Below are 22,379 nucleotides of genomic sequence, written 5' to 3'. Positions count from 1 at the left end.
GCCGCTTACATGGATCTGACAAACTTCACGATCTAGGCGATAAACAACTATTTTTTCTGTGGTAAACTTTCCTATCTTTTTCTTTTCTTTTTAGATTTTTTTAAGATCGCAGCAAACCCTTGCAGAGCTTATATTGTATAAACTTTATGATAACGAAATTTGGAACAGAGTTAGTTTTTGGAACTCGTCTGCTTCTTCTTTCTACTGGACTGATGACATTCTCTGCTTGAAGAATAACCAAAACACTCATCTTCTGAAATTTTAGTATTTCAGGACTCATTTATGATAAAGAAGAGACGGAGTAGTGTCCGAGAAACCGCGAGAATATTTATTCGAATATATACCTATATTGTTCGGGATGGAATTCAGGAAAATAGTTATATAAGTCTGTTTTTCTTATGGCTTAAAGATCTTAAAGCTTCTAAATGATGATCCATTTCGAGTTTTTCTCGAGTTCTTCTTCGAGTTTTTCTTTCGATAGAACATTCTTTGGCATTTATTTTTTGAAGATTATCTCTTTCAAATGTAGGCCACGACTACATCTCAGATGATCCAACCGTTTAGTCCAATTTTCGATGACTCGTTCGAGCATTTCGACTGGTAACTAGCGAATGGCACGCATGATGTTTTGCTCCAAGCCCTGAATTGAAGTGAGATTATTCGCAGAGGCTTTACCTATCCTCAGAGGAAAAACTCTAACGGCGTGACACACACACGTTCTTGGTGGCCAATGGACTTGCCCAAAACGTGAAATTATCTGCTGACCGGAGTGTTCTCTCAATAAATCCATTGACTGATACAATGTGTGGGAAGTGGCATCGTCTTTTTGGAGCCAAATGTCGCCGAGATCATGGGCTTCACTTTCAGGCAACAAATAATCGGTTATCAGGGCGCAATAATGGTCGCCATTAAAGGTTAGGTTCTCACTGTCATCATTTGTGAAGATATATGGACCGATGATTTCATCGGCCCACAAAGCACATCAAAGCGTGTTTTTGTCTGGATGAACTGGCAGCTCTTGAATTTCTTGAGGTTGCTCTTCGTCTCAAATGCGAAAATTTTGCTTATTTACATGCCCATTGAGCCAGCAATGGGACTCACTGCTGAACAAAATTTGGTTCGAAGACTTCGGATCTTCTCTGAACATTTCAAGAGCCCATAGAACGAAGCGATGTCGCTTGGAAAGGTTGGACTCTCGTGTGATCTGTCAAAAAAGGCCATTGAAGGAAGTACCTTTACTTGGAGCACCTGTTATTTTGAAGAAGTGGAATATGAACTGCATTCCACCGATGCTAGCTAACCTAATGAGTTGAGCTCATGGGTCGAAACTCTGCTACAATAATATTTTGAAATGGGGGTTGTGTCTTGGCTAAGAGTAGAAATTTTTCAATAAAAAAAAAAAAAAAAATTTAAAAAAAACCTCTAAACATTTAGCTAACCTCAATTTTGAAGAATAATCACATCAACGTGATCAATCCAAGGAATTATCTAAAAATAAGTGATGCAGCATGGCAAATGAGATCTAATCTCTTATACAAATGATTAGCGTGACGAGCTGAGTTGATTTAGCCATGACCGCCTATCTGTATATACGCGTAATAGTTCTTTAGTTTTTGAGTTAAGGATCCACAATTTTTCACACGTACTTTCCGTCCCAAGAAGCTGCTCATTTGTCGCAACCGCCAATGTGAGAGCACTAACTACTACTCCCAGTTATACAAACTCACCGATTCGAATTAAGTTCTTGTATGGAAAGCGTTTTCATTTGACAAAATGTCCTCAAGAAATACTCGTTTGAAGGTAAATGTAGCTTCGTTGCAGCCGAAGTTAAGATCTTCCCACTTAAGGGGGAATTAAAATTTGTGTCGCCCACGAAAGTGAATGCCCTCGAAAATGCAAAGATATGCGCTTCGCAAATATTTTCACCCGCAAGCTACTGTTCTAAATAAACGAAGCATAATCAAAAAGTTGCACGTTCGACATGAAATCACTGTCTCTCAGCGGCGTAAATAAAAATAAATTTTGTTAACCAATTTTATTTTTATTAAACTGTCTCTACGTCGACCTTCGCAGGCATTCTTAAGTGGCTTATTGCGCAACCGAACCGGATAATGTCAGTGCAGCCACTTTGAAATACAACAAACAGCAACTAACCATAAGATTTTTTTGACTTGTGAAATTGCCAAGCACTTCAGGGCGAAGGAAATCATGTGGAAAATGTATATATAATGTATATGTGTGTGTAGAAAAGTAAACAACATGAAAGAAAATGAAAAAGCGCATGCAGTTTCAATGGTTCGAAGTTGAAATTGTATTTAATGTGTATTTTGGTACGAGGGTGGTCGGTTAAAACAGGAAATTTTATAAATTCATCCCTACTGACTGATAAAAGCTACATTGCGTTCAACAAAAAAAATGCAATACTGTGCTTTTCGAATAGCAGACTGCTCTGTGGTTGATCGTGGTTTATGAACTTCAACAGAACACTATGAGTTCTGAAATTAATACGATAAGGTCCTTGCGAAGAGTACTCATTTCTAGGCAATCATTATAAAACAACTAAGTGTTTTTCAGATAGCAACAAGCTTCAATTTAACCACAGCTTCCATCATTTTTTTTTGTAAAGAAATTATGAATTTTTAAGCGAAGCAAATGGGTCTGGCAGTGAACGAAGGCAAGACGAAATATCTTCTGTCATCAAACAAACAGTCATCGCACTCGCGACTTGGTTCCCATGTCACTGTTGACAACGTCTGATAGTGTTTAACGTGGGATCCTGCTGGCGACAGCTTAATTCCACGGTGCTCAAAAGCACAACGGATCAATACAATGCGTCGATCAGCGCCCTGAAAACTGGGTAACGATTTTCAGTACCAATTGGCATGGCGTGTGGCATGGACACACTAACCACCTTGGTAGGGCTCGAGGCCCATGTAAAACCTCTGCCGTACTTTGGGTCCGGCACCCGGTTGCAATGCAACTCCACATTCGACTGACAAAGTCAGTTCTTCCCGCGATTTGGGTTTTAACCACAGCCACCACGAATATCCACAAAGGGCCAAACCCAATGAGCAGACTAGAGCGAACTCCAGGGGCTACTGCTCCCCGTGGTACCAGGTTAAAGTCTTTGATATTGACCTTGTAGCCGAAGTTACGACCAGTTGAGCTTCCATACAGCCCTGGACTGGTGGCCAGGATCTTAGTCGCCTCTTACGACAGCCATGCCTTACCGCGGGTATATTCGGTTTCCCCTCGAACCCGGAGGGGTCCCCCCGTACCCGCAGGGGGATGTCACTGTTGACAGTCATAACTTCGAAGTCGTAGATAATTTTCTCTATCTTGGAACCAGCATTAACAGCAACAACAATGTCAGCGTCGAAATCCAACTCAGAATAACTCTTGCCAGCAGGTGTTATTTCGGACTGAGTAGGCTCTTGAGATGTAAAGTCCACTCTCGACAAACAAAGACCAAATTCTATAAATCACTCATCATCCCCATCCTGCTATATTGTGCCTGATGAGTCGGCGATACGAGTTTTCAAGAGAAAGGTTTTGCGGGAGATTTATGACATTTGCATATTGACAACGGTCCGCAGTCGATGGAAAGATGAGCTGTATAGTATATACGACGTGTTCAGCGAATTAAGTCATAACGTCTGAATGGATGAAAACACTCCAGTTCTGAGAGTACTCGACCCAATACCCACCGTGGTAAGCTGAAGAAAACGAAGACCTCCACTCTGTTGGAAAGACCAGATGAAGAAGGACGTCGTTACACTTTGAATTTCCAATTTACGATAGTGAACAACGAAAAGGAAGAACAACTGGCGCGCTGAATAACCGCGTAAGCGGTGTCCACGCCAATAAAGAAAGTGAAATTTTTAATACAATTGTTAGCAGAAACTTGGCCAAATTTCTATGAAATGTGCTGTTCTGGTTCCGTCTGAGCAAACGCTTCAGAGATTCTAGGAACATTGTCAAATACTTGTATAAAGCTTTTCAGTACTAGGACTTAAGTTTGATCAATGAGTTTGTATGCGAGTTATATCCTATAATAGTCCAACATCGGCGGGTACCAAATAATATAAGCAGTTTCTTGGGGAGAGAAGAACGTATGCAAAATTTCATATTGATACGAGTATCTCAAAAGCTAAGAGCCTACGAAGCTTCCTTCTGAGTGTTACAAACTTGGTTGCAAACTTCTGGATATACCATAATGAGTTCACGACTGGCATGAGTCTTGTGTCATTTAGGGAAATGATAACAAAAGGTCAACTATTGGACCATTCCCGAAGACCATTCCCCAAAACCGGTGTGTTTATTATGTAAATATATCAGACAAGCTCTTTACGATCGTTTTTTGAAGGCATTCTCGGCAAACCGATACTATAAAAACTGCTTTTGGATTTTTTTGAAAGGAATGGAAGGAAGAAGCAGCAGGTTCTTTGGTGAAACAATGTTCTTATACTAATATATTCAACAATATACTTCTCGATTCTACTTCGTTCATTGTGCTGCAGGACTAAAGTGCTATGGTGTAGATTCTCCTATCTTCAGCCATCCAAATCAAATACCTGGAATCAAAATCAATCACTGTAGCAGATTTTTGTTGGTACGTAAGGGTTTTATCGAGAGTCTAGTCTAACTTAAAAACTGTTTGCCAGTACAAAGGACTTTTGTGTAATTCTCCACGTGGGTTCTTTCGATTTTGAGATCAGATTTAATGTATAATCTAATATAAATATTTCAACTACTATACCAATGGACCAGTACAAAACCGTTCCCACGACAGTCGGGTCTACGTAACACGAATTTGAAGCGGTAGGTAGTTAAATGGCTGTCTCACGACGCACTTAGGCCTTCGGGAGGCCCATTGCGTTACCACCCTGACTAAAGTTCTCTCACTCTATTGGCTACTCTCTGAATCTTCTCGTGCTTGTGATGAAGTTCATCAGCGTGAAAGTTTTATCTGAGCAACACCGAGACGTCGTCAAGAAGACACTGTACAATCGTCGTCGCTTAAAAGACACTACAGTGGTCTGGTAGCCGGCAGGCGATTTAAGTATCTAGTTTAGTAGAGAAGATGCCACCTCACACTCGGTTATTTAGGTTGAAGTCATCCGTATCGATGCTTAACTCTACGCTCTTGCCTAATTCGCCCCTTTCCCACTTTTCTCTGAAAGGGAAGGCAATATTGGGGATCGGACTTAGATTCAGCTCTGTAAGATATCGAAAAACCATAGTAATGGGAAGAAATGGAAACTTTTTAAGTGTGATGACGACTAAAAGGAAGGATTCCCTCAGTCTAAGAGCTGATTTCGTTTCCATTTGCTTACAGAACAAGTCTGTTGGTAGTGAGTGTAATATTGTGTTAAGCGCACTTTTTATTTTTTTTGGTTTAAGAAAGGAGTCTAAATCTGAATCCATGTAATACAGACCAAAATTCATAGTCCTTTAATACTTTAGACTCTAATAGATCGATATAACACTTGAGCTACCGAAAAAATGCTGCAAAAAGTTTGATATGATATCTAAGGATCACCCTAAGGACATTATGATATATACAGGTATGCTATCTTCGTGGCATTTTCCAACCTACTTCAACGGCATGCGGCATGTAGCATGTGCTAATATGCACAAAATGCAGCGTGCATCCACACACACAAACACACATACGCTGATGAGCGTGTTTATGCACTACCTGCCATTCGCTGCTACGTGCCAAACTATCGCCATTCAAGCTGCTTGCCACACGCTGCACCCAGACGCCCTCGACAGCGGCTGAACGCAATATTAGACAGGTGAAAATTATTATGATTGCAAGGCATTGTAGGCAACAAGCGCAAGTTGCGCACACACATGCTGATACACCCACGCTGACCGAGCAACCGCATGCCTCGTCTAATGCCATTTGGCTTGGCGCTTCCTCCTATTCAATATGCAACGTTGCATGCGCGCGTATTCACGGTTTCGTGTGTGTTCGTTTGCCGATTCCGCTACTATTAACTATTACTTAGTTGTTTGTTGAGTTGTTTGCTGTACAACTTGGTTGTTGGTTACTCATACGCCCGGTTGGCACAGCTGGTATGTCAGTTTCGTCGCTCACCTCACCTGGCAACTGGTTGCACGAGCGGAAAATGCCATTGTACGGCCGGATAAGCAGCTCTGGCCGTATATGTGTGCCTATATATGTATGAGTATGTGTTAATGCTCTGTCTGGCTGTGGTCAGTGAGCATAGATGAAGACAAGTGCAGATTATTTAATGAACTCGCCGCATGTCAGAGAGACGGTCAGTGGACGTTTGTTAACGGCGGCGACTAATTGATATAAGATCAGCTTTTAAATAGTCGATTCTTCTCGGTAGTCATTTCACAGGTATGTTCTGCCATAAATAGGAAAATAGTTTAAATTTTACTTAAATTAGGCTTAGCAATATGTCTAGTTAGGAACAATCGAGTTGAGGGAACTATTTTTCCAACGATTTTGTATACAGAATTCTGGTAGACTGCCTAACTCGCAACGTTACAACAACCACAACACATGCGGGATGGGATAGATATCGATAATGGAAGAGCGAAACGAGTCGCATTTACAGACAAAAAAAGTGAGAGCCCGAGATGTATGAGTACGAAGAGCTTGACAAGCTGGCCGACAGGAGTAATGCTCGAAATTCCAAGAAAAGATGCGGCAACTAAGAGAAGATTTCAAGACCGGAGTCTACTCCTGTTGAAGAGGTGATCTAGTGACTGATGTCCGGAGAATACTAAAATTATGGGGGAACACTGCTCCAACCTGCTGAATGGAAGTGAAAACTTAACACCAGGAGATGGTGAATCCGGTTCCCCAATCGTTGACTATGGCATAGACGTTCCTTAGCCCAACCATGAAGAAGTCCCGAAAGCAATTACCCGTCTAAAGAACAACGAAGTGGCGGGGACCGATGGATTGCCGGTCTAGCCGACGATTGGAATTTAAGTGTGCTCTGCCCAATCCACAAATAGGGAGACCCCAAAATCGACGCCAACTACCATGGGATAAGCCTCCGCAAAATCGCATATAAGGTTCTAGCAAGTCTTCGATTTCAAAGATTAAAGCTCACCGTCAACAAACTGATTGGACCTTATCAGTATGGCTTCAGACCTGGAAAATCAACAACTGAAAAAAGACCCGTGAAAAGAAGATCGACGCACATCACATCGCATTTATGCCGCTTTGTTTGAATTTGGTATCCCCGCAAAAGTAATACGGCTGTGTAAACTGACATTGAGCAACACCAAAAGTTCCGTCAGGATCGGAAAGGAGCTCTCCAAGCGGTTCATTACCAAACGAGATTTCAGACAACTTACTTACGACTTACTGTCGCACGACTTCTTTAATCTACTGCTGGAGAAAATAATTCGAGCTACAGAGCTGAATAGAGAAGGTACAATATTTTCACTCATTACTCCCGTCCTGCTATATGGTGGAGAGGCATGAACGATGACAACATCTAATAAGTTGGTCTTACAAGTTTTCGAGAGAAAGGGTCTGCGAAAGGTCATGATCATTTGCGCATTGGCAACGACGAATAGCGCAGTCAATGGAAGGATGTGCTGTACGAGATATCTGAAGCTATGGACATCATTCATCGAATTAAAGACCGCGGCTACGCTGGCTAGGACATGTTGTTCGAATGTATGAAATCAGTTCAGTTCTGAGAGTATTTGATGCAGTACACTCCTTGTGAAGCAGAGGAAGAGGAAAGACCATTATAACATATAGCTACCATACAAACTGATGGATCGGAATCAAATTCTTGTATGAAAAACTGTTTAATGTAACAAGATTTTTTCAGCAAATTCGGGTTTGATCATTGTAATCTCCAAAGAAATTGTACAAATCGGATGACTATAGCATAGAGATGCTTTAAAAACTAACTGATCAAATTTCGATAAGGACTATTATAATATTTTTGAAGGTTATTATATCTTGTCGAAGCTCACATTTTTTTTTTCTTATTTTAATACCTAATTAGTCCTTTACTTTTTTCTCTCAGAGCTCAGCTCTTACTTTACCTCCTTATATATCTACTAGTATATCAAATGGGTCCTTAAAATAGTACAATCACTTTCATTTGACCATGCCTCTGCTGCTCTCCCTGCAAACCGCTGCATGCTTACAAAATAGCTAGTGCATAGTAATTACGGTTGACATTCCCCGTTAACTGCAATTTAACAATTATGCCCCAATTACCGACGATTTAGTATTTAGCTGAGAACAATGCAATTTGCGGTCAAATTTATTGGGCCATAATGGACTAAATATGTACTATATGAGTAGCTTTGAAACTATATGGAAAGCAAGTAAAGTATGTGGTTGCTAATTTCTACTTAAACGGAGTGGATTTGTTTCTTAATCGGGACATAATACAGCAATTTTACAATATTCGCAGTTTGGCTGGGTTATAAGATGGGTGGAAGTCCTTGGCCGAATTTCTATAAAATGGGCTGTTCTGGTTCCGTCTGAGCAAACGCTTCAGAGGTTTTAGGAACATTGTCAAATACTTGTATAAAGCTTTTCAGTACTAGGACTTAAATTTGATCAATGAGTTTGTATGCGAGTTATATCCTATAATAGTCCAACCTCGGCGGGTACGAAATATAAGCAGTTTCTTGGGGGAGAGAAGAACGTATGCAAAATTTCATATTGATATCTCAAAATTTAAGAGCCTACGAAGCTTCCTTCTGAGTGTTACAAACTTGGTTGCAAACTTCTGGATATACCATAATGAGTCCACGACTGGGATGAGTCTTGGGCCATAATGGACTAAATATATGAGTAGCTTTGAAACAATACGGAAAGCAAGTAAAGTATGTGGTTGCTAATTTGTACTCAAACGGAGTGGATTTGTTTCTTAATCGGGACATAATACAGAAATTTTACAATATTCGCAGTTTGGCTGGGTTATAAGATGGGTGGAAGTCCTTGCCGATTTTGTACATCAAATTCAAACAAACGACTAAATCTAAGGAATCTAAATCTAATCTATACGAATCTAACAGACAAGATATAAGCATAATGGTTAATTAGGTTAGGTTATACTGTCCAGCTGTCGCGCCATACACAGGCCCACTGATCTTTTTTAACGCTAGATGGAAGCTCGGTTTAATTTGATCCGAAGCTCTTAGATATCTAAGATAAGTTCTAGATAAGGCGAACATAAAGAGCGAATTGAAGTCTAATTTTTGTACTTCACTTAGTCTTTTGCACTGCGAAACCCCTAGATAACTAAGAGGACTTCTAGATGAGGCAGAACTGATAAAAAGGAGGTATTCCAGAGTCTCTATCATGCCTACTTCTATATATTTTTATATATTTTCTGCATGTATCGTTCTTATACCCATCCAGTTCCCATGTCATGCTAGTAGGTTGTGACCTATCCCAGCCCTTTCGGAAAATTCAATAAGTATCGTTTTTATAGATTTACGTATTTTCTTTATTGAGTCAGCACCCAGATGGATGGCATTTTTTGCAATCTCATCACTATTTCATTTCCCGGAATTCCTTTGTGACCTGGAGCACAGTATATATGCAGCCGCTTTCCGGCAGCTAATACGTAACGACAATGGCTTTGTTTGCAGCTGTAGGTAGGGAGCTTTAAAATCCGCTCCACAGTTCCCTTTTGCCGAGTCGCTGATGAGTGCTCTCAAGTCGAGCAGAAAATCGTTCGGCTGTCTGTTGTGATTTCAACTTCTCGACGTCGAACTTTCCCTGTGGTGTGTGTGTGGCGGAGAAGTCATCTTTGGTCAAATCGTCTTTCTCTTTTGTCGCGGCGTGGGCGCAAATCAGCGTTATGTTGAAGAACCTCGCTTTGACGCGGATTGTGGCTGGAGGTTTATCCACCGAGATGAATGCCAGGACGAGGTGACGGAGTCTTTCTCCCACCATGAATTCCAGACCGCTCCTTGCGCTCCTTTATATGGCCAATGTAGTAAATGCCGCAAGGACCTAATTCGTCACTAATGTATGAACAACAAAAGCAAGAACAACTGCGAAGCGAATGGAAGACAAAATTGACGACAAAATATCGGAGAGATCCCAAAAAAGTTTAACAGAGACCACTAGTAACGATTTTAGCCTAAAATCAATGTTACTTGAACCAGAAAGCTAAGAAATATTACGTATAGAAATTATTTGCCAACTCTAATAACTAGAACACAAGTTGGTTCCAAATTTTTTGGAAAATTTTTCATATAAGATTTCATAGGAAAATACTCATAATATAGTAGTGCCTTGCTCCACCCACAAAACGACCTAATCGACCAAAGGCAGCATCCAGTCTATAATGCTACAAATGGCATCAATATAATGGCCGCTGCATTTCAATTAAATCAAATTGTTGCTTTTATCGGAGATATGTAAATATTACGTAATATCCGTATTGAGACTTACTTTCAAAAAACAAAAAAAATACTCCCCACGAGCTGTATAAAATTAATTTTGTATTTGTAGCGGAAATACAGCGAGTGAAGCGTACGCCGAGTTCTGCAGTTTGAATATTAATGAGGCGACGTGACCTACAGGTGCAAGTGAACAGAATGGCGTGCTTTCGCGTACATACATACACACATATACGCAAATTTGTATATACAGTGTTTGAGAAATAAAAAAAGAAAGATGAAAATTATTTGTTAGGTTAGTTTTTCAAGCTATGGCAGTAAATAAATCAATAGAGTAGAAGCAGTACCAATTAACACTCAGTTTATGTGATTGACTAACCAGATAATATTTCGAAAACTCTGGATCTGAAAATGGAGGAGAGATTCGAACGAGATATTACTTCGAACACTCTGGACCATAAAAAGGAGCAGAAATTCGAGCACCCTAGTCTAACTAACAAGAAGAAATAAACCATTGGAAAATCTCTAAATTGAGGGCTAATACAAAGGATGTCGAATCATAAGCTCCTCAGTATAAGTAGTTCTGGTTGTGCATATAAAATTGAGCTCTGAGCCTCATAGTTTATCAAAGTTTTTATATAAGTTTGTATAAGTTATGAGGTCGATCTTAAAAGGGGTCTCTCTTGAGCATCTTACAACGCCTAAAATTCCTATATAATAGATCATAAGACGCTTTTAAATCGAAAAAGCCCTTTGAGTCTTGGAAAAGCCGGACAGTGGAGGAAAAAGTAACTGAATGTTTCCACCTCACCCTCCTCCATGCAACTATGACAACTTGTGTCGAGTAATAACCCTTAAGATTGCTGCAAAACGAAATTTGCTAAAGGAAAGTAGTTCAGAAGATCTCCTCTGTTCTTACTCTAGATCAAAAGAATCTTGCAGTCACATAGGGGCGGGTTGTCGAGCAGCGACTTCTAACTGCACGCGAGGTCCGTAGGTTCAGTGCGAGAACGCAAGATGCCAATGGAGATTTGACTCGATATCATTCAGATCTGAATCTCTTTGACCAGGCACCCAAACAAGTCTGATGATGGAGTACCAACACTCCCTGACTAGCTTTGAGGTCACAGTTAGCGAACTCAGCGTAAGTATTGCTGCTTTTCTGTCGGAATGAATGCTCCCCTCCCTGAAAGAAAGACAGTCTCCGAAGTGCACATCCACCGAAACTTCTGCCTGAAAAACACTACTGTGGTCCGGCAGCCTACAGCTAATATCAACGCAAAGTTCTTTACAGAAATTTACCCCTGCAAACTTCCTGCTTAGATTCAATCCATACATAAAAAGTCTCTTCTCTAAAACTCCTGCTCAACCACATATCGCTCGTCGGTATGTGAGCAGATAAAAAACCGTCACGAGTAGCCTTTGTGACGAAGTATATCGGAAGTGATCCAAGTTTTCAGAAATGCAGTTGAAGGCGGAAAAAATATGTACTATATATATGTCCTGCTTCCCTGAGCCTTAGAACTCACTTCACAGAATTAGACCTGCCAGCAATATCCACGGATGCTATATACTATGTATGTATATAGCAGTGCAGCCCTCAGTGCATCGGAGATATCTATGAGAGCGGCTATTTGGATACGTTTAAGCTTCTTTGTAATTATAATCTTTCTCGAGTGCCCTCCACGGCATATATTCTCTGGAGTTCTTTGGTTAGATCAATAAATAATTCTCAGACCGATGACATGAAGTCACTTCTTCTGGACACTTGGAATGAAAACAAGAACTGGTAAGGATTAGTTACACGGTTCTTGGTCCGTGGTCGTGATACTTTTTTAATACTTTGGTAGCATGGTAACAGCAGTACTCCCGAAGTCTTATTTCCCCGAGGAGTACTGAAAAACAGGTTCGTTGCAGTTACGTATAAGCGATTGTATGAGGAAAGAGCGTTTTTTACGTTCTAGGTCTTTGACTAGATGACTTTTTCGATCTGATTATACCGCTAAAAAGGGAGCCAACCCAAAAAATGAAACTCGAATTTCCATTTGCAAGAAATCTATTCACTGTTCCTAAACTTACAAATTTACAAAAAAACTGCCCTCGCATACACTGCGATGATCAACCATTAACAGCTAATTTGAATGTCACGTACAAGTAATTTTGAAGCGCTAACAGCGAATAACCAATGGTTACAGTTAAGTGGAATGAGGAAATGGTGCACACCTTTTCCAATAAAATTTCCGTTATAATTTTCCACTAATTTTATAATTTTATTGCAACGCCTGTCAAACGTGGCAACGCATTTGGCCATGGACCACACGGTGTGGTTGGCAATACCACTGAGTCCACCGTCAGCCGACAGGAAGTGCACGCTTAAGCGCCGTCATGAATAAATGTAAATCCGCGCAGGCTAATGTGGAAGTTTTAACCGCAAGAACGATTTTAAAGTGACCAAATTTGTTTTGCACAAAAACCAAAAATATTTTTAACATATTCTTTTTGGGTGCTTCGCCTGAAAGTTGGCTAAAACAGATTCAAGTGGTTTACACGCACCGCTTAGCAGCATCGTAAATCACAGCGTAGCGCACACAGACACACACATATACAACGCACTTTTCACTCACTTTGTGCAAGAATCTACTAATTTGAATGACAGAAAGTGAAGACGAAAAGGATTAGGAACACTCTCACTGACTAATTTACATTTTGTACCCTTTTTTCGGCGTGGGCGACCAGCAGCAAAATTTTTTCTCGCATTTTTCGCGATTAATTTCCATTCAGAATGAGTGTAGGATGGGTAAAATATATATGTACATATGTACACGTTCATATGCTTATATCTGCACATCTATTTGTGTGAGATGCTTTCCGAAAAGCTGTGGTCAGCGACTAATCCTGATTTTTTTATGGTACGGAGGAAAGAAAAAAGTTGGGAAATGTTAAAGGCAAGCGTGAGAACTAGCAGCTCCCGTAATGTGTATGTATTAAAGCACTAAACCCCGAAATAACTCCTTAATCCTGAAATTTCGGGATCCCGAATATGTTTTGTATGTAAAAATAAGGTGTTATAACTAGCAGCTACCGTAATGTGTATGTAATAAGGCACTAAATCCTGAATCAACAAGTTAATCCCGAAATTTCGGGATCCCGAAAATGTTTACTATGTAAAAATAAAGCGTCAGGAGTTGCAGCCACTACACATGTTTATATTAAAGCATTAAATGCGAGTTGATTCGTTAATCCCGAAATTTCGAGATCCCGAATATGTTTGATATGTTTTAAAAATAGAAAAAATAATAAATGTATGATTCAAAATAAAATAAAATTTTAAATACGTAAATATATTTTCTGTTAAAGACGTACATAACTAAGCAGACAGGAACAGGAAGGCCTTATTTCAGTGATAAATACTGTATTCGGTAACAAGAAATAAAAATTTTGAATATCAAGCATGTGATCTAACAGCAACTAAGCGGTGTATGTTTTAAAGCTATACTAGTTTTATAGGATTAGATCACAAAGCCCACGCTTAATCCCGAAATTTCGAGATCCCAAAAAATTTACGAAGGAACAAAAACAAAGAAAGAAAATCTTTCAAAACGTTTTGCTTCAAAATGTGTTCAAATAATGACAAGCCGAAATTTCGGGATCCCGAAAATATGTATAAAAAAACCTCAGAAAATAAAAAGATAGTCCCTGTTAAGAAGGTTGAATTCAAAAAAATTGTTCAACTATGCCATGAATGTTTTATGGCATTAAATCACATAGCGCCCACTTAATACCGAAATTTCGCGATCCCGAAAAATTTACGAAGGAACAAAAACAAAGAATGTATCTTCAATTAAAAAATGCTGTTTAAGAAAATGTATCAAAGTAATGAAAACCCGAAATTTCGGGATCCCGAAAATTAAAAAAAAATTAAGAAATAAAAAAATTACCTCGGTTAAGAAACTTTACTTAAAAAATTGTTCATATTAAAAAAACTTTTCATATAATAACAATTTAAAACTTCGGGATCCCGAAAGCTTATTTCCAACCACCATTAAAACTACCAGTTCTACATGCTGCATAACTTACATAGTTCGCTAAGACGGACACTATGCCACGCACACAACAAGCGCACACCGCACCGGAAGCAACTAAGCTCAGCGAAAATGCAAATTCAAGCTGCAGCAACTGTATCGCCAACCAGCGAGCAACAGTCCATACGCTTGGTCAGCTTAATTGTTAGCAACTTGCCTGTCTTACGCTGCTGACTGCAGCCAATTTCTGCGCTGCAACCAATTTCTGCACTGCTACCACTCGCATACACCGAAATACACACACATATGCACATCCAGCGCTTCATGCGCTTCAACTTCTTCCGGCCACTAGCTTCTCTTCTGCTGACGATAGCGACTTGCTGTGAAGTGGATAAATTGCCCAACATCATGAATTTATTATACGGCTACATGCAGTTCACTTCAGTGGGTTTTTTCTGGTTGACACATTCAAGCGCGGGCAGCAGAGCTCAGCTTCTCAACTCGTTCTTGGAGTTGGCAGTGCTCTTTTTTGTTTTTGTTACTGCAATTGCATATAAGCTGCAACAACCGTTTGGAAAAATGCGCACTTTGCACACAGTGCCCGCAGACCGCTGACAATAGCTGAAGGAGTCGGCTTCTAAATATGCTACGTAGCGCGGACTCTCTTCTCTTAGACAGCTGCCTACTGGCCACGGAGATTAATATTCTGTGTTTGTAGTTGGTAAGCGAAAGTGATAACACGCACTGTTTTCTGGTGTTGTTCTTGCTTCGATGAACTTCTGCCAGAAGTTGGAAAGCAGAGCTGAAGAACCTTAGATTATTTATTTAAGGATCTTCTTTCATAAGGAAAAGTATTTCGAATAAAAAGTATTTATAAATAGCCAAAACAGTCGACAATAACCGTCACCTTTAAAGTTTTGCTTTGTAGTTTTATATTTTTACTGTATTTCATAGTCTTTTTCAGACGACTTAACTAGAGGCCAATATTACAAAGGCTTCAATCTTCAGCGTTTCAAGTGATGTAGTTCCGATAAAAGAGTAATTTATTTAGTTGATGCAGCTTCTCTACGAGTACACTTGATGAATTAAATCACAACGTGTTCTGGGGGTCATAATCTTGCTGAAACAGCACTTTCTTTTTCGTCCTTCAAAGAGTTCTATAACGCCTTGGAATAATCAATGTTAATGGTCCTTCCTATTTCAAGATAGTCAACAAAAATTACTTCATGCGCGTTCCAAAATACAGACGGCATAACCTTGGCAGACGACTGTTGCGTTGTTCCATGCTTTGGGGCGGGTTCATCTTATGTAGTCTATTCGGATGACTGTCGATTGTCTTCGGAATGAAATGGTGAAACCATGTTTCATCCATTGTTATATACCGATGCAAAAACTCGGGTTTATTACGCTTGACCATTTCCAGACACTGCTCCGAATCATCAACTCGTCGTTGTATTAGATCAAAGGTGAGCTCGCGTGGCATCCAGTTTGTACAGTGCTTTCTCATTCCCAAATATTCGTGAATGGTTCAATGCACACGTACAGTTAATATCTCTAGAGTGCCTGCTATCTCACTTCACTTTACGTTCACCCAAAATTATTTTGTGGACTGTTTTCATGTTTTCCTCGGTAACAACCTCTTTTGGGCGTCCACTGCATTCACCGTCTTCAATGGTCATTTAATACGTCTTAAGTTTGCATACCAATCCTTGATGGTTGATTTTCCTATGGCAGTGACCAGAAACTCGTCATTAAGCTAAGTTTTTGCTTCAGCTGTATTTTTTCCCATCAAAAAGCAATATTGCTTTTTATGCATTTTTTCCAAAATAACAAAAGTGGCTTCACTCAAAATGATATAATTCACAAACTAATGATCCGGCAGGTCAGGCCGGCGACCGATAGACCTGTTACATACATAGATAAGAAAGATTCACGTCAAGTAGTATATAAGTATCCAGGTTCAACTTGGGACTCCATGTTTCTTCCAACTCTTATAAATCTCTTCGGCGACAGTGAGGCCAAAGAACTTGCTCTTGCACGAAGTCATGACACCTATTACTGATTCTAATAGTAGATCTTTATGAAATTAATTCTTCCAATGTGTTTGACACATTTTCCAAAGGATGCGAATGCCAAAAAAATGTTTCGCCAGAGACATTCATAGTAGGTATGTCGAAACTAATCCATATAGTGAAATCTTTGAGTAAGTTTTGCGATTATAATTACATGAAAAAGTCTTGACCCATTGATGAGTATGAAAACTTCAACTAACTTTGTGGTCGACATTGTTATCTAACATCTCTTATAGTTGATCAAAGGAGAAATAATAAAAAGGATCTGATCCAGGTGAACGTGGTCAGGAAAAAGATATAGTTTCACAATCTATAATTTTGACGGAAATAGCTACTCTTCTCTTGATAGCGGTACAATCTGAGCTCTAAAAGAGGACTGACACGTTGTTTGGCTTTTATATTTCGGAGTTTGGACAATCAACCGTCGAAAACGGATCAATGCGAGCTCTCACACATCGACTTTAACAACTGAATTTATGAGCTCACATAAACAACGATTGAGTCATCGACCTTAAAGTCAAGAAGTGGTACCGCATGACTGCTTTCTGTTCCCGTACGAAAAAATTAATTTAGAGGTCAGCGTTATTCGACACCTGAAGAGGGCGTTGATGCGTTCAAAGCCCATTCTTTCTTTCAGGCTGGAAGCAAAACAAATGGATCTGGTTGTAAACGAGGGCGAGACAAAATACCTCTAATTATCAAAAAAACAGTCACGGCACTCCCGGCTTGGCTCCCGCGTTACTGTTGACAGTCATAACTGCGTAATCGTAATTTCGTCTATCTTGAAATCAGCATGTTGGAAAGGAGATGTAAAGAAGGACCTGTTCACACTTGGAATCTCCAATTGGTGGCAACTCCCATGAAACTCCTCCGAAATATTTCTGAAACGACACTCAGTGAAAACAACTATTTAAAAGTATATTACATTGTTGTAATTTATTTATTTTCTTGTATATTTTTGGTTTTCTTAATGTTTTTTTTTAATTTTGTAATTTATGGCATACCAAACTTTTCAGACCTTAACACATACACACATACGAAAATATTCCAAAGGTAAGCGAGTGTTCTATTGACGCTCGCGTTATTCTCACATCAACAGCCAATAATCTCATACGTATCGTTTATCCCACACCGGATAATATTGATATAAATAGTTCTCTATATTGATTTTCTTACGCAAATCGCTTTTTGTCATTAGCGTTGACTTCATATTGCCGCTCTTATGCAAATGATAGAAGCTGCAATGCCGCACCAGCTTGAACTCACTCCACTCGCTTAAGGTCAGCTTGCGCTTGTAGTCATCAGTCTTGCAGTGACGCAACTCCTTCACTTCCTTATTCAAACAGCGTCTACATATATCCAATTGCGACTTGAAATTGTGATAGTAATCACCTTCAGGTTGTTCCTGACAACGAAAGCATTTCATATAGTTTCTAGCGCTGCAAAAAATCGGAGTTGCTGGCCAAATTACACGACGTGTGCCGAAAGCGAGACAATACTTGAGACGATCAGGTACTTTTATGTGATATGGATAAGTGGTTGGGCTGGATGGGAGAGAAAGAGCGATGCAGACATGCGTTAGAAAAAGGACCGAATATGGTTAGATAATGTTAGAGAACAAGGGAGAGTGTTTGATTGCTAGTGGTATTATTCTAGTCTGTAAGAGTGCGAAAAATGTGTAGTAATGAGTAACGATACTTACGCAGGTGTCAGAAATGTTGGCTCTTTCCTTAAAGCAGCTCCAACATTAAAGGGTTTTTTACACTGCTTTATGGGTTTGCCACCTTCTGTGAGGTATTGGCCAACAGCCGGCCTATCGTCCTCCCTAAGTGTGGAAAAACGAGGGGTTTGACTGACAAGCGGCGAACAGCCTAACTTTGAGGGACACTGTGAAAAGAATTAACTTTATTTTTCTGAATTCATTGAAGTTACTAAAGCGAGCGACGAAGTTTGCCCACGACAATTGGACTCGTATTTTTTATACGATCATCTAACATTCCTGTCTACTCAGTAAGTTCGACAGTTTCAAGAGTTGTTGGGGAGAGTTCAGGATGTACATTATTCTGACATCTTCCAACCCCACCCGAAATCGACATATTCATTGGTCGACTCCTTCAAATTAACTTCGTTGCTCACTTTTTAAATGTATATATCAATATTCTTGGAATCATCATCATCACCTCTTTGTTTAAACTGCTAAAAGACAGAAGTGACCAATGAGATGTAACGCTTCCTCTCGGCTCGTAGGGCCAGAGCGTATCCCTTCGCTCTTTTGTAGTGCCAAAGGCAACATCTGGTATTTTAGGTAGTTCAACAACGTACTCAAAGTTTTCTGCAACAAATTTAAAACATTTAAATGTGAAAGCATGACGATTTAGTATAATACAAAATACTACCTTTAGTATCATACATTTTGTTGGCCACAAACAATTTTTTTTATATAAAAAAAAAATATAAAAAAAATATTAACAAAAGTTGTATAAAAACGCCGCGGCTAAGAGCGAAATGAAACACAACTATTCTCTAATGACTGTCCGAGCCAAAAAAGAAATTTGTACTGAAGCATTTTTTGATTTCTATTTTCGAGAAACTTCAAAAAAATATGTGAAAAAAGTTCAATGCAACTACGATGTTCAAGAACCTTGTTAATGATATTTTTTTGCTTTGACATAAGTATTTTCGAAGCAGTTAAAGCTCTACGTTCATTGCTGTCAAGCTATTTCTAGATGAGGTCATGTCGGATTCGCAGGAAATTTTAAAATTGATAAGCTTGTAAGCAAGAACTCTTCATCTTGTTGAGACTGCGTTGAGGGCATGTGATTGTTTCTTTGTACTCTTGGGGTACCCATTGGCAGCTGGGTATAACACAAGTTCAGCGAACTCAAAACAATTACCGTACTAGCGCGATCGAAAGGTTTTTTCTATATGAAGGAGTTTTTCTTGCCACTAACATCAATGCGAATGGCTTTTTTTAGTATGAGGAAGCATCGAAAGCCAGAGTGTGGGATTTTAATCCGCTAAACCTAACCTACTTCCATCGCATGTGTCTCCGATGGGACCACTGGACTAAGCATTACTTCATGGGACTAAACGAATGGCTATGATAAATATTTTGTTTGTCGAAGTCCTCTCAGTAATTCCTTCTTTATATTCCTGGTTTTGCGGGACTGTAACGCTTTCACTCAACCAGGTATTACCCCAGTTTCGGCCTTTTTTGTCTTAGAAGATGTGTGGCGAACTCAGATATTTTTTTCATGTTTTAGAGGTTCAAGCATCCTAGCTCTAACGCTTTCAGCCAACCAGGTATCACACGGACATAGTCGTCTTAGCAGATTTATGTTGGTCACAGAGACTTTTTTTCGGAGGTTCAAACATCTAGACTCAACAGTTTCAGTCAACTAGGTACTACCCAGTTTCGGACTTGGTCGACGTAGAAGTTTTGTGATGGTCTCAGAGATTTCTTTCAATATTTGAAGGTTCAAGCACCTAGGCTTTAATGTTTTCAGTCAACTAGGTACTATTCAGTTTCGGACTAAGTAGTTTTAGACGATTTTTAATGTCTTAGCGAGTTTTTTCACTACTTGAAAGATTATTTCATATTTTGGAGATTCAAGCATCTAAGCTCTGACGCTTTCAGTCAACTAGATGCTACTCAGTTTCGGACTTAGTCCTCTTAGAAGATATTTAATGGTTTCACAAAGTTTTTTTTTCAAATCTTGGAGGTTTATTTCGTTTTACGGAGGTTTAGGCATATTCATCCTAAAGCTTTGTGTCAATCAGATACTACCCAGTTTCGGACTTCGTCGTCTTAGAGGACTGTTAATGGTCTCAGTGAGTTTTTTCAATATTTGAAGACTTATTTCGTATTTCGGAGGTTCAAGCTTCAATTCCCGACTTGGTCATCTTAGACGATTGCTGATGATCCCATAAAACTGTCATGTGATAAAAATTGAAGCAATTTTATTGGTTCGCAATAAATTTTTACTTTCATTGAGTACAGTGTGAGTTTACATTTAAGATCTTCAAGGACACAGTTTAATATATTTTTTTTTAATTTTGAACTAGTTTTTATAATTTTTTTATTTGTATTGTTTTGTAAATTTTTATATTTTTTCTTGCAATTTTGTATTTTATATATATTTTTTTTTCTTTTTTTAATTTTAAATTTTTTTTTAATTTTCGCCGCCTCTTTGAACTTTATGCCTCGAGCTGTGGCCGATCTTTAATATTGCACATACCACTGCAACAGCTTGTCGTATGACTGCAAGTAGTTTTCCACCCGATTTTTCAAGCGCAAAGTGGTGACTGGAAACTTGTTCACCGCTAAGTTGCCGTAGTAGTGTTTGTGGTAGAAATGGCACCAACGCGCCGGCTTGAATTTACCCAACTCACGCAGCCGGCTGGAACGTTTCAAACGATTATACTTACAATTATTCAACTCTGCTAGTTCGGCATTCATACACGGCCGACAAAGGTCCAGGTGCACGTCGAAATTGTGATAGTAATCACCGACTGGCTGAGTTTGGCATTTAAGACACCGCGACTTGTTTTCACTGCCACAGAAGACGGCGTAGCCTGGTATTACATAACGCTGCGTACCGAAACCCATCTCGACTGGCTGCATGCGTCGTCGATACAGATAGTAATCGCAAGGTCTGTGAGGAAAACGTTAAAAAAAGTATTTTATATTTAGACACCAGCAAATCATCCGACTATTACGATGGTCCGATAGGTTTGCCCGATGGCAGCCTAGATCTAGCATCGCTGGTATTAAATGGATAGCTCATTTTTGCAGCTGTTTGGGGTCTCTCATAAACGTAGGCATTCGGTGCGGGATATTTTGATTCAGGTGGTAACTTGAAACGCGGCGAACGATTGGCCATAGCGGTATAGCCACGATTTGAGGGATACTAAATTGCGCAAATTTACAAATCGTATAAACTTTTACCGTTATCTAAGATATATATACATTACATTGTGCAACAGGCCATATTTATAAGTTGGTGTCTCAAGTTGTTCCCTTATGATGAACTTCACTCTTGCTCTTCTTCTTTTATCGCGTGTCGACTTGCGTGTGAAGCGTTCCGTGCCGGAACCGAAAGCGATTTCGGGCTTTTTAAACTCAGCAACGACATAAGGAAATTCTAATGTTTATTAAAATTATTAATTAACATTTAGGTTAGGTTGGAAAAGAGAGTTTTTACCATTTATTTTGTTTTCTAGTTCTAGTGCTGCTTCCGCCGAGAACATTGAAAGTTTATAAAGTCACTCTAACTGTTTTGAGAGAAATATCCGATCCAAAAATGTGCGAAATTTGTAAGACCAGAAATTGGAATAAAAATTCGGACAATTTTCTTTTAAGCCAAACAAAAGAAAATACAATTCTAAATTAATTTTGAATATTGACACATTACGGATGTTTGATTTGATGGGAGATGCCAGATTTAAGATATCTTTTAAAATAAGAAAGGGTGATCTCAGATCGCAGGAAGCCGCTAGTTACATATCCTTCATGTGTTTACAGTAATTCTCTAAAATTTTTAAAAGCTTTTCATTTTAAGTTCAATAAAGCTATTTTGGTGAGCTTTAAAGCTTTATTCTTTTTTGTACTTACAGAACCTATCTTGATATTGAATAATATATGCTTAATATAAGAAGCCCCATAAAGCACATTTTATTTAAGAACATTATCATAGCTAACTTTCACTATTTTAGAGCTTTAATGCTCTCTTTTAGGTCATATGAGTTACTTAGGGCAAATCGGTTTTTATCGTCCAAAATTTCTGAGTTTATATGCCTTGCTGAGGTCGTAAAAGATAAAATCAATAATGACCCCTTGAGCTTTCAGTTGAGAATACTCCTGAGATGAAATTTATTCACCACAAAGTTTGACAACCCTAGTATA

General features: G+C 39.2%; 2 protein-coding genes across 2 annotated transcripts; both read right to left on the bottom strand.

Annotated features, from left to right (window-relative positions):
• Nucleotides 1-17,427: 17,427 nt before the first annotated feature.
• LOC120771955 lies at nucleotides 17,428-19,024 on the bottom strand. The gene is made up of 4 exons (XM_040100266.1): nucleotides 18,871-19,024; nucleotides 18,655-18,806; nucleotides 18,177-18,361; nucleotides 17,428-18,018 (listed from the first exon to the last, which is right to left on the bottom strand). The coding sequence occupies exons 1-4, from the start codon at nucleotides 18,884-18,886 to the stop codon at nucleotides 17,583-17,585; spliced, it is 789 nt and encodes a 262-aa protein (XP_039956200.1). The 5' UTR covers nucleotides 18,887-19,024; the 3' UTR covers nucleotides 17,428-17,582.
• A 1,636-nt stretch (nucleotides 19,025-20,660) lies between these two features.
• On the bottom strand, nucleotides 20,661-21,824 carry LOC120772280. Its single transcript, XM_040100791.1, has 4 exons — nucleotides 21,679-21,824; nucleotides 21,449-21,618; nucleotides 21,194-21,384; nucleotides 20,661-21,129 (listed from the first exon to the last, which is right to left on the bottom strand). The coding sequence occupies exons 1-4, from the start codon at nucleotides 21,722-21,724 to the stop codon at nucleotides 20,697-20,699; spliced, it is 840 nt and encodes a 279-aa protein (XP_039956725.1). The 5' UTR covers nucleotides 21,725-21,824; the 3' UTR covers nucleotides 20,661-20,696.
• Between the last annotated feature and the right edge of the window lie 555 nt (nucleotides 21,825-22,379).

This window comes from Bactrocera tryoni, chromosome 3 (genome assembly GCF_016617805.1).
Source record: "Bactrocera tryoni isolate S06 chromosome 3, CSIRO_BtryS06_freeze2, whole genome shotgun sequence".
Lineage (NCBI taxonomy): Eukaryota > Metazoa > Arthropoda > Insecta > Diptera > Tephritidae > Bactrocera > Bactrocera tryoni.
Note: the sequence above shows the minus strand (reverse complement) of the source record. Positions and strands in the feature narration are given on the sequence as shown.

Excerpts from the sequence above, each read along its gene's own strand:
- LOC120772280 (XM_040100791.1), bottom strand. The coding sequence starts at position 21,724 with ATGTTCTCGGCGGAAGCAGCACTAGAACTAGAAAACAAAATAAATG. Across the intron at positions 21,619-21,678 it reads ACTAGAAAACAAAATAAATG|AATTTCCTTATGTCGTTGCT; the intron begins GTAAAAACTCTC and ends AATAAACATTAG. Across the intron at positions 21,130-21,193 it reads GGCAAACCTATCGGACCATC|ACCTTGCGATTACTATCTGT; the intron begins GTAATAGTCGGA and ends TTTTCCTCACAG.
- LOC120771955 (XM_040100266.1), bottom strand. Across the intron at positions 18,362-18,654 it reads TTAGCAGTTTAAACAAAGAG|TGTCCCTCAAAGTTAGGCTG; the intron begins GTGATGATGATG and ends TTCTTTTCACAG. Across the intron at positions 18,019-18,176 it reads CCAACATTTCTGACACCTGC|CCCAACCACTTATCCATATC; the intron begins GTAAGTATCGTT and ends TCTCCCATCCAG.